This window comes from Xenopus laevis, chromosome 2S (assembly GCF_017654675.1).
Source record: "Xenopus laevis strain J_2021 chromosome 2S, Xenopus_laevis_v10.1, whole genome shotgun sequence".
NCBI classification, from domain to species: domain Eukaryota; kingdom Metazoa; phylum Chordata; class Amphibia; order Anura; family Pipidae; genus Xenopus; species Xenopus laevis.
The window spans coordinates 96,982,151-96,999,885 of record NC_054374.1 but is presented as its reverse complement, the minus strand read 5'-3'; the positions used below and the strand labels follow the sequence as shown (position 1 = coordinate 96,999,885).

Genomic DNA, 17,735 nt, shown 5'->3' with positions numbered 1-17,735 from the left:
AGGAGCAACACCTTAACTTGATAGTATGATGCAATTCAGTCATTAGTATGTTTGATAAAGTTGCCAAAGTGACAAAGTATGACTTTTTTGGCTCACAAACCAGTCAGCTTTAGGCAAGGCCAGAACTAGGGGTAGGCTGAAGAGGCACCTGCCTAGGGCGCAATGATGTGGGGGCGCTGGACAGGTGCCTGTTCAAGGGTCTCCTGCCTACTCTTAGTCCGGATTCGCTCTTGCCTCCCTCCTCTGTCACTTTCCCCTTCCTACCTATCTCCTCTCTGACACTCACCACTACCTCCCTCCCCTTCGTTGCCCTCCTTCTCTATTTTGGCGCATGTGTGCTTGCCGATGTGTGAACACTAGGGGGTGGGCTTAGCCGACTGGGTTGCCTAGGGAGCCTGGTCGGCCCGGCCCTGGCTTTAGGCAAAACAATTGACACCTCATATCTATCAAATAGATAAACTAGTATATTAAGTGCACTTGTGATACTAAATAAGATGCTTTCATCATGTCATAAATGCAGAGAAGGCATACACATAGACAAAGTGAAAGCAAGACATCATCATGGAAGAAACAAAGGCCCTTTTCATAATAATATCTGAAGTAGAAGATGATGTTTAAAGAGCAGAGAAATATTCGAAATCAATCAATCCGTGCTAAATCAGGAATTTGCAGAAGATTTTTTCTTTTTTTATAGAGCAGAAGCCTTTTTGCCTTGGAAATATTCTAAATCGAGCAGCCTCACCTTATCTTAAGTGAATGGCTAAATCATTTAGTGAATGGACAAACATTGAAAAATGCACATTTTCATACCAAAGAAGTTACAAATATAGTAGCCAGCCAAAGCAATAGAAAATCCATCTTTACCCATGGTTGTACTCTGCTGTTTGACAGGCATGTAAGTGCTTTGTCGTGGTAAATCTGCAGACTCTGGATAATTCTCAGCTGAAAAGATTTATCACTGAGTAAGATGTGGTAAATAAGCAAATATTATTTACAAAATAAAACAGATTATCTTTTCATAATATTTAGCTGGGCACACCAAAGGAAAATTAGCCTGTGTGACCAGCTTATTTTTGATGACTCTACTTAATGTTTCGTATAAAAACCGTTAATAGGTCATATTTTTAGTCATATTTTTCAGTTGCCACTCTGTTTCCACATGTTGTTTGTAGAGCAATTAAGGACACATTTTGTTTAGAAGCACAAGAGAAGTGAGCCAATGAACCATAAAAACAAGTGTCACAAATAGAACAGAAGAGATAAGTCCTCAAACCTGCAATTTCACCATACCCATTAGCTACAACCATTGCCAATTTAACGTAAAAGTGTAAGCAACGAATGATAACGTGATGAACAGAAATACTCTAAAACTCCAAAATAATCAGCATTAAGGTTTACCCTGACTGGTACTTGTTTGTACTCCAGGGACAGATGTTACTTTCATTGTTAGGTCCAGAGCAGGAGATGATGTTGGTGGGTTTAAAAGTAGACCTAAAACAAGCATATTCTGAATGAGGTAACATGAACAAATTGGATTCCAACAAAATACTGTAGAATTCCTAACAGGCAAACTTAATTGTATTTTCTGTTTCATTAAGCTGTGCATTCTAGACCAAATACAGACCAAACTATGTTGCATTTTGGCATAACATAAACTCTATTTAAATCAGTATGAATTATATTCTGCTAAACAGTTTGTAAAATGGCCAAATCAACTTCAAAAAGAACAATTACTGATCAACACAGCCTTTACATCTAGCTTCTCCTTTTAACCGTTTGTTAATAACAACACAAACTATTATTATAAATGATAATATACAGTACATACTTAACTGCCTTTGGTTCCTATAAACCTATAAAAACCTTTCTTGGCTATTGTGGTACATTTAAAGAATAGAGAAGGCTAGCAGGCCTATTTTTCAGTATAGCACTACATACATTATTTTATCAACATTAGTAGACTTCTGAATAACTGTGAAGTCTCGACATTGATGAGGCAAATAATTATAGGTCAATAAAAAATGTACTCTCATATGTTAGTTTCTAATGACTAGCTAAATCATCTAGGTCCTATAACAGTCAAAATCTTAAAACGGGCCCAGGATATTATACTTGCATAATTGTAGACCTCACTTTCCTTGCTGACCCCTCCATTTTAAATAGCAATGCTAGAAATACATTCCTCCATAAAGCAAATGTGGAAACAATGATAGCCTGCATTTTAATACATATATTAATATATTGTGCTGGAAGAATAATCTCCCTGAGAAACATACATGAAATTGTAACAGACACAGTGTTTATGTTCTATGTTTAATTTTTTTATGTTTTAAAGTACTGATTTTGTTTTTAAATAGCTTTCTAATTTACAGAGGGTGTTCCAGAAAGTGTCTTTACCCATTGTAGTCCTCAGCTGTTCAAAAGGTGTGTAAGGGCTCACTTGTCTATCATCTGGGGATTCTGGGAAAATCCCTGGTAAAAAATGCACCACTGAATCAGTAAATGCTAGAAGCTAACACTGTACATATACAATATTTTGTATGCAATTTACTTTATTTGAATACATGATGAAGCCAATGCAACTTTGATCTTAAGTAAATTAAATGGATTACAGACAGGATGGCATGACATTTGAATTTGCTTAAGAAGATTATATGAGCCTGGTATCAGGCATGAACTCATGCTATTTGCACATGCTTTGCTTGGTGAACTCGTTCAGAGGCAATGAGCAATTTTCAGATAAGTTTCCATAATGGGTGACTAAGGGGCCTATTTACTAAGATTTGAATTTCGGTTATTTTCACAAATCTCAAAAAATTTGTTTTTTAAAATTTTTCTAAAACTCTAAAAATGCAAGATTTATTAAGTATAAAAACCACAAAAATGTGCCAAGTTAAAGCTGCCGAGGTCTTATAGAAGTCAAATGGAGCGATGCCATTCATGGTTTTAGAGAAAATGAGTTAATGTGTGGTTTCTAAAACCACAAAGAGGAGAATCTTGATAAATGGGGCTCCCCCGTGTATTTTTTTAGAAGCATTTTATTTTTCATTATAAAGTACTCTAGCTGAAGGATTAAAGGGGGGATTTTAAAAATGCAACTGGTTGTTGCAGGAAGTAGAATTTTATAAACTTTCTTTTGTATTTAAACATAGGAATAATTTCACTGAAAATTTTCAGTATTGCCATAGATCTTCCTCATAAAACAGACTATATCAGACAGGGCTATGTCCGCTGACATTCTTCTTTGCAGCACTGGCTGAACAGGTTGAACAGGTTTTCAAAACGTCTAAAGACCAATTGTTTGAAATGGGGTAAATATGATATTCACCTTGTAGAAACTGGGAATAGGAAAAAAAGTTGAAGGGTGAAATTTTTGAACTTTAAATGGAAATAAAGAATGACAAAAAGCTCTTTTATGTTTACACATAAAAGTAAATGGTGGGTGATCTCTAAAGGTGAAAGCGCACACACACATGTGTAGGATTATATGATCAGAAAACCAAAGGTTACCCTGTGTTAAACTGGTTGGATCCTCAGGGGCAGGTGTTGTCTTCCTTGTTACATATGCAGTAGGAGAAAATGTTGATTGTACCAAAGGCGGACCTAAAATGTACACATTTTCATTTTTTAAAAACTCAAATTGTTTATGTAAATAGTATTGTAAAATTGCAGCATTTATTAATATATTTTAAAAATTATATTAAAGTTTGTATTATACTGCAGACACTTTATTTATTTTGGGTATTTATTTGAAATTGTAATTTCTATGTATGTTCTTGTTGGCCTTGAAAGAGGCCTAGAAATGACCGTAATGTATAAAGCTGCCTACGGCTTAGTATAAGATTTATGGCAGAATTTTAAACAAAACAAAATGGGGCAGTTTTGCTCATCCACTGGTGGATTTAGCTGGCAGAGGAAGACCAGAATCTTGCACTAACTTCTCAAATTCACATGAATTGAAACATTAGGTGGCAAATTTATTAAGGGTTGAAGTGAAAATTCGAATTTCCAAAAAGATTTTTAAAATTCGAATTGCGAATTATTCAAACTCAATTCGAATTTTGAGATTTAGCATACTCTGGCACTCAAATTTGAATATTCGCCACCTTAACACCTGCCGAATTGCTGTATAAGTCAAAGGGAGAGGTCCAGGGATCAATTTGGTGATGTTTGCAGCCTTCGTGACATTCGAATTTCAATCTAGTTTTTCTAATTCAAATCATATTCGATTTGAGTTTTCGGGTCAATTCGTCCGAGCTGAGAGAATTAGATTTTATTCATACATTTCGATTGGTTGAATTTCAAATTTATGGGAGTTTATGGGAGTTTTAAACTCAAATGAATTTGAAATTTGACCCTTGATAAATGTGAATTTTTCAGACTGAAAAATGCCATTGTTGTCTATTCAAAAAAAGGCCCAATGAAATCCACTAGTGAAGAGAGCACCCCATGAGTATTCATAAGCAAAACTGTACAGTGTACAGTACACTTTATCAGTGTGCATTTTTTTCCACTGTATATTTTTCCCACACCAAATGCATTGGAGTCAATAGGCATATTTCATGTTTTTTCTTACAAGAAATGCAGCAGAGCCAACAGGCTTTTTTTCTTGTGCCAAATGCATTGAAGTCAATGGGCTTTTTTGTGTGAAACTATGAATCAAAGTAGAAAACAGAAATACAGCAGATACCTCTTTTTCTAAATAAAGTTATAGTACTTACAGGTTAGTGTATTTCATGTAATAATGTATTTAAATTATTATCACTGATTGATTGAGATATAACATTCAATATGGAAACAGTGTGGTAGGGATAAGCATTCTATGTTTACAGTAAGAAAACGCAAGCTTTACCCTGTTTGGAACTTGTTAGCTCTATGAGGGCAGGCATTTTCTTTGTTATTTCCAGACCAGAAGTTTTGGTTGATAGGACTAAATGAAGACCTAAAATGACCATATTCTAAGTTAGGAAATGAACACAATGCAAGCAAATATTTTTGCAGTTGCATTATACAGTTATTATACAGTTTATAATTGTATCAAATGCAGTTACTGACCCCTATAGACCATGTTTATTTGACAGTGCACATTTATCTAAGATCAAATGGGAATCCTTAGATTTTCAATCATTGTCGGAATATTTAAGGGACCAAACAAACTGACCTAAATTATACCTAAATGATAGATTACATCAGCCTTCAAGATGTAATCTATCATTCCATAAAGGATTTATGACATTCTTGAATAGAACAAACAGACCTGTCTCTAATACAACAACTTTATATACATTTAAAACCAACTGTTGGAGATCACTTTCTATTTTGTCATTTACATCAGAAGTGTCATTTGTCTTGATCCACCGTAAAAACCTTTGCTTTTTCTTTGTCATTCTGTTTCCTAATAAGTATTGACACTTGAAACCTAAACTAAAAATTTCAAGTTGATAGAGCAACCTGTACTGGAATGATTTATATGAATCAATACATACTTTTACAAAACATTTATATTTTTCTACATGAAGAACTACAACTAATGTTGTACAGAAAAAGCAACTATAGGAGACAATAGTTGATTTTGTTGGAATATATGCAACAGCATTCATGCTTAAACACTGGAGTATTAAAATGATCACAAGGTGGCGCTGTGAATATTGTTAATGCATGATTGCAATGATCTATGCTGTTGTATTTCTGCACTCTGTTGTTTCTGTTTCCTTTTTGTGTCTCCACCATATTGTCCTTGATCTTCCACACTGTTAAATGTGCTCTGTATTATCCCTGAGTGATTCTCAAGTAAATCCTTTCCCAAGTTGCTGTGCTGAGTGTTCCCTGCGTGATCATCATAAAGACCACCCATGCCAACAGATTTTAGTGTTGCTGTGAATTTAATGCAACAGTTTTGCCCATGAATGTACTGGCAGGCTAATTGCGTTCACATTTTCTTGTAAATATGGTAGTAAACAAAATATACAGTGTGCCTCCGGCCTTTAGCCTTAAGAAATTAATCACATTTTTGAAGCTAGGTTACAGTGTTATAAAGAATTGTTATCACTGATTATTATTATTATTTTCTATAAACTAAAGATAAAATCAAAAAAGGCAAAAATCACCATTGCCAGTTTCTGGGTTTTCTGTAATGTCTAAATCATCTTCAGTGTAAGGTTCATATTTTTCTGTAGTAAAAAAAAATATTTCCATTATCCCTCCCGATCAGCATCATTAACAATATCTCTATTATTAAAATGGTATACTGAAATTAAGTGTTAATTAAATATTTCAACATCTTGCACGGAAAAAAGTAAGACTGTTATTGACCATATTGATGGTAGGAATAAAACAAATAAGGTATAGAAGACAGGCATAAGAATAGTCAGTGTAACAGAGAAGTGATAATGAGCACAAACACTTATGTAATCACATTAAAGTGATTTTAGCATGATTTGTGCACAGAAATGAAAATAGTTTATTGCTGTGTGATAAGTGTAAGCAGTTAGCCTGTTCAAAATAAAGTTTTACCCTGTATAGAACTGGTTTCTTCTTCATTACTCTTCCAAGTTACACTTGCAGATGGCAAGAATGTTGGTGGAATCGAAGACAGACCTAAAATGTGCATATTTTACTCAAATGATTCAAAGAATGCTATGACTTTAAAAAAATAAAAATGTATAATACAGCAATTACTAGCCAATGGACTTTCATCTTGACAGTAAAGTTCCTGTTCATCCAAAAAGTAATGTGCCTTCTCAACTAGACTCTTGAATTATGATATCAGTGACCTGCATATATACACGAAGACACTTACAAATACCAGCTTTACAGTTCTCATGGCAAAGTACCATTTAGTGTTAAAAGTAGAAATTGCGGTTGGTTGGTGGTCAGAACACCACAGGGCCGATTTACTAACAATTAGAGGCAGATTTATCAAGGGTCGAAATTCGAGGTGATGGGAGGTTTTTTAAACTCCCATCACCTCGAAAATTCTAATAAAAAAAGACCAACCAAAATCAATTTAAAAAAATCTAATTTTTTAACTTCGGGTAATAGGCTTTATTTGATTGTTCGATTCGAACTCAGATCGTATTCGATCGAATTCTAATCAAATTATTTATTTGGACTATTCCCTGAACGAAGTACACTAAAATAACCTCGAAATTTGAAATTTTAATTTTCACTTCAACCCTTGATAATTCTGCCCCTTAGTATTTTTTCCATGAATCTCTAAATATTTTTGTTTTGGGGAATGCCAAGACTGGTATACATATAAATTAAAATTAAAGTCCATCATGAAAGATTATTTTTGTTTTAACACTAACAGATCATTTTGTTGTTTTTGCTCTTACAACCTCCACTCCCAACCCCTAAAATCTGCAACCTAGTGTTGTATAAGCTGGAAACATGACATGACATGAAATGCTAAATATCCTTTACAAATAAAAATAAAGCCTTTACCCACTGTTGTCCCATGGTGTTCAAGAGGTATGTTAGAGTTCACTTCTGGAACATCAGTGGATATTGGATAAATCTCTGGTGAAACATCCATCACTGAATAAGAAGATAGAAATTTACTTTCCTAAAAAACTTATGAATATATATATATATATATATATATATATATATATATATATATATATATATATATATATATATATATATATATATAGAATATATACACTTTGCACTTAGATTAAACATGTGTGTTTGCAAAAAGACCTTATAAAAGTTAAAGGCAATAAACAACTATTTTTGCCCACACTATATCCTGCCTGTGTGTAAAATAGAGCCCTTAAATAGTGCTTAAGCAATACTTGGGGGCCTATTTAAGATAATTTGTGCTTTTAAGGATAGACTGCAGCTTTTTCATTTCAAAAGTTAAATTATTTTAATTAATTAATTAATTAGAATATCAATTGATAAGATAATGGCAGCTCATAACCCAAACACTATTAGAATTCTGTTTAGGCCTCTATGTACTTGAAATGCCAGAGCTTTATTTTGAATCTCAAACCAGACCTGCAATTTCTGGTCAATAAAATACTTTTTACACTATATTAATTCTTAATGCAAAATGGCTATTTAATATCATAGTAATATTGTTACTACTATTCAGAGCTTAAAATGTCATCCAAGATAGCCCCAGAGAGACTGACCCAAATCTAATTGGGTCCTCTTTTAATTTCTTCATCCCAGCAACTGTATCAAAGACTTCCCCATCCCCTGCATTACATACTGTGTACACAATTTTTTGTTTTCATTTTGACAATAAGGGGCCGATTCACTAAGGGTCGAATATCGAGGGTTAATTAACCTAGCAGGACATAGCAGACATGAAAGAGAATGGACTAGCGGGTGTTGGAGTGGACACAGAATGGGAGATCCGAGAGTGGAACAGGACAGACCAGTCCTAAGGATAAGCCAAAGTAGGATGAGTGGGTCATGAGTGGGACAGACTACAGCATCATGGAGCAGAAGTTGAAGAGGATGAACCCGAGGGCAATGTAGTGGATATAGAAGAGGAGGCACGAGGGTGGAACAGGAGAGACCAGATTAAAGGGGAAGGAAACCTCGTCGGCGCTAACCCCCCTCCCCCCCTCCCGTGTATTGCCCCCCCTCCCTCCTCCCCCCTGGCCTACCCCTCCCGCTGGGCAAATGCCCCTAACTTGTTACTTACCCTTCTGCGCAGGTCCAGTCCAGGGAGTTCACAGGCGACATCTTCTTCCACGCGATCTTCTTCCTCCTTTGACCGGCGCAAGCGCAGTAGGATCGTTTCACCGGTACGATCTACTGCGCATGCGTGTGACTTTTGGCGCATGCGCAGTAGATCCGTACCGGCGAAACGATCCTACTGCGCATGCGCCAAAACGCCGGTCAAAGGAGGAAGAAGATCGCGTGGAAGAAGATGTCGCCTGTGAACTCCCTGGACTGGACCTGCGCAGAAGGGTAAGTAACAAGTTAGGGGCATTTGCCCAGCTGGAGGGGTAGGCCAGGGGGGAGGAGGGGGGGGCAATACACGGGAGGGGGGAGGGCGGTTAGCGCCGACGAGGTTTCTTTCCCCTTTAAGGGATGAGCCAGAGTAGGATAAGCAGGCAGAGAGCTAAACTACCCACAGCAGCACGTAGATGATGGACCAGAGGGTCAATGAGGTGGACATAGTCAGGGTGGCCCGAGCGTGAAATAGGACAGACCAGACTTAGGGATGAGCCAGAGTAGTATGTGCAAGCAGAGAGTGGGCTGGCTCACAGCAGCCCACGCGTGGAACAGCAGGAATGAGCAAACATGGAAGAGGACAGAGTAGGCTAGAGTGTACGCAAAATGGGACAGACAGGAGCAAGCAGAGTGGGCGTAGAAGAGGATGGACCAGAGCACTTGGGCATAGGGAAGCACAGAGACACAGTGACATTTGCAGCAGTGCTGACCCACTAATAAACCTAATAAAATAAATAAAACCCACTAATTTGTCAGGGATTTTGCTTAATGAATTCCTACCACAATAGTATTCAGATATCTTCTATATTGTCTAACACCCAGTCAATGGGAAATCTTCAATATAGTGTAACCCAAAGATCATTAACAAGAGTGGAGAACTTTTTCCTGTCCTTAGTGCTCTTGCACTTTCTGGGGTTTAAAATCACTAAAAAGTTATTGCTCCTAATATAAAAAGTGAAGACAGTTCTTGTGCCCACTTGTCCATATGGTTAACAAAAAACTCCCTTTATCCCACTACTTCCCAGGACCACTACCCCTTGGGACCTGCCAGAGGCATGACAAGGGGAGATACCTGTATTTGCTGTGTGCACCAGCAGTGGTGGCGGGGGCTGCACAACCTCTACCTGGGCCCGCCGTTGCATAATTACACCACTTTGTATCTGTATATAATACACAAAAGCCATGAATATCCTGTAAATTATATCCTTATAAACGGTGAGTTCTGATGTCATCAGTTATAAACGGTGAGTTCTGATGTCATTTCTGTCACATGACTCACCGAAACTTGTGTATTATAATAAATAAAGTACCCCCAGTTGTAAAATATGAGGATATTAGAAGTTACCTCGGAGTTTCCTGACCTGTATAAAAACACTCAGCCTTCGGCCTCGTGTTTTTATATGGTCATGAAACTCCTCGGTAACTTATAATATCCTTATATTTTGCAAAAGGGGGTACTTTATTCACTATATATACTATGAACTTGTTTTTTGTGTTTGTATTCCAAATGTGTAGTTTCTTCTCATATTTATTTTGATCTAAGTCTTTACATTTTTGAACACTGGTTCAGCAAGACCTTATTGCCTCTTTATGGGTGTCCTAATACTATGGGGCCCATTCATTAAGATCGAGTGAAGGAATAGAAGAAGAAAAACTTCGAATTACGAAGTGTTTTTTTGGCTACTTCGACCATCGAATGGGCTACTTCGACCTTCGACTACGACTTCGATTCGAATGATTCAAACTAAAAATCGTTCGACTATTCGACCATTCGATAGTCGAAGTACTGTCTCTTTAAGAAAAAACTTCGACCCCCTAGTTCGCCACCTAAAAGCTACCGAAGCCAATGTTAGCCTATTGGCTAATTTTTTTTGGTCGAAGGATAATCATTCGATCGTTGGATTAAAATCCTTCGAATCGTTTGATTCAAAGGATTTAATTGTTCAATTGAACGATTATTCCTTCGATCGTTCAATCAAACTATTTGCGCAAAATTAACCCTCGATATTCGACCCTTGATGCATTTGCCCCTTAATGTAGCTTACTTATATTAGGGGAAAAAGACATTTCCACAAATCTTAATATATGCAATAGTTTTGATGCAATTACAGAAATCAAAATGATGATAAATCTGAGGCATTTTGCTGAAAAATGCCACAAATTCTGACTGGGCTAAACACTTCCTCTTACATATAGCTATAAAATGCACTACATATCTATCATGGCTCAAGCTGCCAAACCAACATGCATATACCAATAACCTTAAAACCACTTATACAATGACCAAGTTTCAACAAGATTTAACAAAATGGAAAAACCCACGCCTTGCATTTTTAGGGTGAGAATATGTTATAAAGATTGCCTAAGTTTCTTTTTAACCTAAGGATAGTAAAAACACATACTGTACATTTGATGCAAAAGACCTTAAAATTGAAATGGCTATGAACTGCCCTTTTCATGTTGCAGAAAATCAAATTCATTGGGATCAACTTTGTATCATTGGGATACAGATCAGCCTTGCCATAGATAAGTACAGGAGTTTTTTTGAATTAGTTGAAATGTAAGCCACGAACTTTAATCATGCTGTGTAGTGTCCAGGGGCGCTGCGCCAATGAGGTGAGTTGAAAAACCCGACTCAGGCGGCAGCACCAAATGGGTTACCAGGGGAGGCAAAAAGCTGCTCCTGGTACCTTTAAGAGCCGAATCTCAGTTTTTAAACCTGAAATTTGGCTTTACTAATGCGAGAGACTGCAGTTGCACTCTCCACTCTCCAGTGTTGTGGCCTCCCCCTGGACCACCGCTCAGGAAATGTGAGAGGACGAGGGGGGGCGGCATTGCAGGGGCCACCTCAGGTCTGTATTAGTAGCTTTAAAACCTATAGTAGATTGTTAGTCCAAAAATTAACTATAACATATACATCAATACATATCTTAACCAATTGACTGTAATTGATATTTGGAGGACCCATAACCCCCCCCCCCAAAATATATTTTTAAACCCTTATAACATATACACACAAATCAATTACCTTGTGGTTAACTTGAAATGCTACATTTAATAAAAACTACCCATATAAGCACAATATTTTTATGAGATCACGCTCCTTGAATAAGTGATGTTGAGATCCCCAAGACCATATAACCAACAAAGGTATATATTACAAAAAACTGCTCAGTTATTTGACTTAACAGATCTACAGTAGTTTGGCTTTAGCTATTTCCTTTAACACAGCATCAAGTCCCAATAGCCAGCATGATGTAGCATGATTATTATTTTACAATTAATCTATAAAATATATACTGAGAGAACTGAGCATTAAATGGATTTAGATTTATGAGAGCAATAACACTAAAATACAGCGAACAAGTTCTGAACCTTACTGGAATTTGATTTGGATTGTAATGTAAAAACCAAATTGTCTTACAGAGGAATTGTCTCACTCTTCAATAGCTTTCAGCTGAAAGAACAGGCTATATACAGGTATTAAGATTTGATTTTCTCTTGGAGTTCAATGTGGGTAACCAGACACCAGACATATGTTTCTCTGCAGGGTTGCACTGGGGGGCCAGTGCCCACCAGGGCTGCTGTCTCAGAATCCCCCTCTGGCCCTCCCCGCTGTGCAAGAGTGTGCGCTGTGTTTTTGCCACAACTGGCCGAAGAAGGGAGGTCGCTGCAGGAAGAAGATGCGCAGGGTGCGGATTTGGGCACTGACCCTGTTTCTCTGATTACTAGAGGCAATGTATATGATAATCAAGTAAATGTGCACATAGAGGATTTTCAAAAAACCCTCTTGAAAAATATGCTTGTGTTTGCTACTTTCAGCAATGCCTATAATTCAGAGATTTTGCCTGCCTTATTTCTCATTTTTGCATGTGTGATTGGTCTCCTTGAAATTAATAAAAGTTTTAGATGATCTATCTTGAATTTTAATGGTTTTTATTGTATAAGCTAACTTTCTATTACATCATATAGAGGTTATTATTTCCTTTACATTTTGTTTTTAGCCTTAAAAAGTTAAAAAGCTTTATAAATGACCTTATTCTGTTACATATTAAGACGTCCTCCATAGAAGGGCTAAACAACAATACTATTTCTAAACCAAAAATATGTGATTTTAAAAAGTGCAAGACCAAGACAAAGTAACCTCTGTTTTCATAAAGTATAACAAATATTTATATGCGCTTCCCACATGTCTCCGTTGGATTAAACCTCAAGACATCTCTAACAATGAATAGTTTTACATACAATACAGCTTCTAAAACTGAACAAAATATAGTACATATAAAGTGTGCATATGTTACGTATATATTTAGCCTAAAGCCTGGATGAGTGTACCATCATTTACCAGGGTTATTCTGAGGTTCTCCTTGGTTATCATATGTAAATATTTTAGAGGAGGGATAAACAGACTGAGAGTCTAGTGATTCTGAAAGAAAGACAAAACATTAATAATAACTTATTCAGTGTAGCAAAGCAACCAGAAGTGAATGTGTATGGTCTGGCACCAGGAGATAAGAAACAGCTAGAAAAGAACAATGCAGTTTCTACACACAGAACTAATTGCTGCTAAGTTCACTAGCTATGGAGAATAAAGAACAATGAATAAAAAGTACAATAAAAGATGGTGAAAGGGTTTTGCTGTGGAATGTAAAGACATGAACCTAGTAATGGAAGAGTTCAGCGATGACTTCCTAGAAAGAGAAACTGCATAATGTAATGAACCACTTTGTAAAGCTTTGAAAAATGGCATGGATGACATGTTACCCATTGTTCCTCTGACCAATTCTAGAACACCAGACGGCGAATCTGTAGTTAAATATTCCACAATTGGTTGACTTGTCACTGCTACAAAAAAATGCAAAAAATGGCAAAGATGTAGGCAATAATAAAATTAGAAACTTGCTCAAAGTGATGTTTTAATTTCCTGAAAAAAAATATGCTCATTATTTATTGATTTTACAAACTTTCTCATTTATAACAACCATGCTCATTAAATGCATTCTTTCCTCTGAGCAATCATAGCAATATAACATACATATATTCATACATATTCATACATTTATTCATACATATATTTCCCGTAAAATATGTAAACAATAAGAATTAGTTTGTAAAAAGTCCCGATTTGCTTTATTGTAATTTGAAAATACCTGGAAAAAAATTGCAGTTACATGTATAATTTATGCATTGAATGCAGTATCATATATCAAATATAAAATGTAATCTTTGTCATAATATCTGAAATCACATTACCTGGTTTGTAGACTTCTGTGTCAGGTCTTTTTGTGGTTTTGGGTGCTGAGGGAAGTTCTGTAGCTACGGAAAAAATAAAAGGTTGAAATATTTAAATGTAATCATGGTTATTCTTTTCATGCAAGACATTCAATCCTTTTTGTTTTACAATATTTTTAAACCTTAGGGCAGGATGAACTCAAAAAACAACAACCAGGCATTTCATAAAGAACTGAGAAGAAACAACTGTCACATTGATTTAAAGATACCATTGGGAACTGTGCTGTCTCCAAATTGGCAAAGACTATACATATAAATTTAATCCCAGTAAAAAAGTCAGAACACAGCCCAATGACATATCAGTTACAATTAAAGAGAGCTTTTATCAAGTAAATTGTACTTTCAGTCCATAATACCTAACTGAAAAAAATCTGGGGTCTATTTCCATGGTGTTTCCTAAGTGGTTGTCACAACTGGTGGGGTAAAAAACGGTGTCCTTGCCATTTGTTATCGATGCTGTATTGGCTTTACTTAGATGCCCACTGTGGCCTCAGTGGCTGCATTTGTATAATCTAATCTAATAGCTGGTCACTAAGGGATCCCAGGAGCTACCACCTGATCAGTAGGTGGCAGCAGCTCCAGGGTTTCTCTGAGTCAACAGGAGCAGCAGTGCCCAATTCAGAACAGAAGGCAGGAAGGAGTGGTGTCAACTGTCCAAAAGTGCAAGGAGCGCATTTTGATGCATGTACCTTTAATTAAAGTGGCCTTACTTGCAACTAACGACAGGGAAATTGTGGGGACCTTTAATGCACTTTTCATATCAAGGAGCACATTTGAACTTTTAGCACAAAGGCTGTCATTTACCAGTTTTTTTAAAATACAAATATTAAATGAAAAACACATGTAACGCCTTTATCAGGATGTAACAAGAACATTTTACTTTGGCTGATATAAGCTTTAAATCATTGCTTTTGTTGTAGGAAATATGACTTTAGGAACAACACATTCTAAAGAGGCTATTGGCAAGCATTACTTTGACAAAAATTTGGTGAAAAAAAGCAGTTTATTCTGTGGGGTTATTCAAAATCTTGGTTTGTTTACGACTATTTTAAGTTGATATTTGCTTAAAATTTTATTAAATCTCAGAAATTATAAGACAGAAAGATGGGAGACTGAAACAGTCTAGTAACGCAATACATATCTGAAAAATAAATAAGCAATCAAGCAAACTAATTAGAACATAAATACAGTATATAACAGACCACAACAAGCCTTACCAAACAAATAAATGTGTTTGGCTTTAATTTGACTCAGAAAAGGTCTACTCAGTAATTTCACTAAAAATTGCTAATGCCAGAGATCATTCAGCAACCATATTTAATTTTACAGCCTTAGCATATTTTATGTTGAATTACTCAGCACTTGTGTCTCTCAAATATAAAATGATAACATGCAAATATAAGTGATACGATATTCACTTCTATCTCTAATTATAGTTCATTCACACAAAGGTTGTGTTACATGAGACCAGTACCAGCAGTTCTGCAAATGAATCAATGAATGAATCAATGTACATTTAACACCATTTATATAGGAAATGCATGTATAGATAATATGCATAGTAGATAATATGTAGACTGGTGGGAATTTGAAAGCCTACTGTAGAGATACTAGCACCAGTTTCTGTTTTCCCCCAAGAATAGCAATAGGTATAATAAGCCAGCTGGCATTTTAACAAGATAAAATAGGAACGGGCTGTTCTCCTAAACAAGTGTATTTTATGCCAAGTTTATACAACACTAGGCTGTCTTAAAGGCAGTGATAAAGGCAGTGATAAAGGCTGGAGTTACCTAATGATTTTGGCTTAATAAATCAGCTGGTATTAAAAATGAATGTGTTTGTGTGTCTGTATATATATATATATATATATATATATATATATATATATATTATTATATATTATAATATATATATAAATATATTATATTATTATATATTTATTTTTTCATTTTGTTTTTCATTTTTTTGGATTTACTATGGAAATGGCGGCCTATTGCAATGATGAACTGAAAAAAAGAAATTAGAAAAATGAATGTTCAACAAATATATTACTATAAATAATACGCCGGCTTCCAAACCAAAATTTGATAAAGAGACCCACATAACACAGAAACCGCTAATATATAACAGTTACCTGTTTCTTCAAAAAGTATGAATAAATGCCATTTTCTATGCTGAAATCCAACTGTTTAACAGTTCTTCTCTTTCTGCATCATTTGAAATCCTAGCCGGGAAGGAGGGACTAAAATACTGATTGTCCAACAACCTCTCCACATCTTACAGACAGCATACAGGAACTACATAACCCACAATGCACTGCACTGTGACGTTCTGTTCCTTATTGAAATCTTGTGTGCAGGGATTTAGAGGGTGCAGGCTGAGGACAGCTGGCTGTTGATACAAAGTAACAGTAGTCAGCTAGCTCAGCAAAGACTTTTTATACTATGGCCGAAAGGCAAACAAGTTAGGGACCGCCGTATGGGGTTTACCTTGACGTGGTATGGTGGCTTTTCAACTTTATGAACATAACTTTGTAACTAAAAACCCCTGTTTTCTAAACTTACTTTTGAGACAGGGGACTAGGGAATGTGCATTAAAACTAGCACTTCCATTATACTTAAATATACTATTATTTAGCCTTTAGAGTGCTTCCACACCCCCATTTTGTACATTGTATTGTTGCTGGAAGCTGTGGCTGAGCTTCATGTGGTTTCTAATAGCACCCCATACCCCCCCTTAAACTAATGGGGCCCTATACTTTTAAAAATGGGCGTTGGTTTGGACAATTACTCTCCCTTAAAAGCCACAATGGCGGGGGAGGATAGATCCTTCACACTGAAACCAAGGTTCAACATACACTGATTCACGGATAATGATACTATGCAGAGAAGTAAGACTTTTTATACTATGGCTGAAAGGGAAACAAGCTAGGGACTGCCCAGGGGCGCTCCACCAATGAGGCGAGTTGAGGCACTTGCTTCAGGCAGCAGCGCCCACCTGGTTGCCAGGGGCGACAAAAATGGTGCTCCTGGTAACTAACAGCCGAATTTCTGCTTTTCAACCCGGAAATTCGGCTCTTCTAGTGCAGAGAGCGCAATTGCACTCTCTGCACTAGTGGCGTGGACCGCCCGACCCCTCCAGCGCAACATGGACTTCCCCCGACCCCCTCCAGCACGGAAGAGGTGAGTGCCGTGGGGAGGGGTGGGGGCGGCAAAAGGAAGGTCACCTCTGACAGCAAAATTACTACGATCACCCCTGGGACCGCCATATGGGGTTTACCTTGACGTGGTTTGGTGGCTTTTCAACTTTATGATCATAACTTTGTAACTAAAAACCCCTGTTTTGTAAACTTACTTTTAAGACAGGGGACTAGGGAATGTGCATTAAAACTAGCACTTCCATTATACTTAAATATACTATTATTTAGCCTTTAGAGTGCTTCTACACCCCCATTTTGTACATAGCTCAGCAAAGTCATCAGCCAGCTCAGCTGGAGAGCAGGGGGCTAAGCTTAGGGAACTGTCAGAAACCATTAAAAATCATGAAAAGTCTGCATATTTTTTGATGTATATTGTAAAGTTGCTTGAAATTATGTTTACTCAAAAAAGCTTAAGTTATGTTTATGTGGAGTTCTCCTTTAATGTTAAAGTTTTGCTGTAACAACGCTAATGAATTATAAGAAATTATTTATCCTTGCATGTCTAATGCCATAAGAATCTGAAAGAGACCACAGACCAAATGGC

At 36.6% G+C, this 17,735-nt stretch overlaps 1 protein-coding gene across 29 annotated transcripts in view; it reads right to left on the bottom strand.

The window, feature by feature from the left end:
* Positions 1 to 17,735, bottom strand: part of LOC108708946 (target of Nesh-SH3) — a 198,040-nt gene that overhangs the window by 74,926 nt on the left and 105,379 nt on the right. For 27 of the 29 annotated variants that reach the window (XM_041584160.1, XM_041584157.1, XM_041584152.1 and 24 more), the window contains 11 exons: positions 13,954 to 14,016; positions 13,465 to 13,545; positions 13,046 to 13,126; positions 7,447 to 7,539; positions 6,514 to 6,597; positions 6,108 to 6,170; positions 4,853 to 4,942; positions 3,511 to 3,603; positions 2,398 to 2,472; positions 1,399 to 1,491; positions 865 to 942 (listed from right to left, as the gene is read on the bottom strand). In XM_041584160.1, coding sequence (XP_041440094.1) covers positions 865 to 942; positions 1,399 to 1,491; positions 2,398 to 2,472; positions 3,511 to 3,603; positions 4,853 to 4,942; positions 6,108 to 6,170; positions 6,514 to 6,597; positions 7,447 to 7,539; positions 13,046 to 13,126; positions 13,465 to 13,545; positions 13,954 to 14,016 — 894 coding nt within the window. The remainder of the gene's footprint in view (positions 1 to 864; positions 943 to 1,398; positions 1,492 to 2,397; positions 2,473 to 3,510; positions 3,604 to 4,852; positions 4,943 to 6,107; positions 6,171 to 6,513; positions 6,598 to 7,446; positions 7,540 to 13,045; positions 13,127 to 13,464; positions 13,546 to 13,953; positions 14,017 to 17,735) is intronic. The other 2 variants (XM_041584159.1, XM_041584158.1) reach the window with 2 other exon arrangements.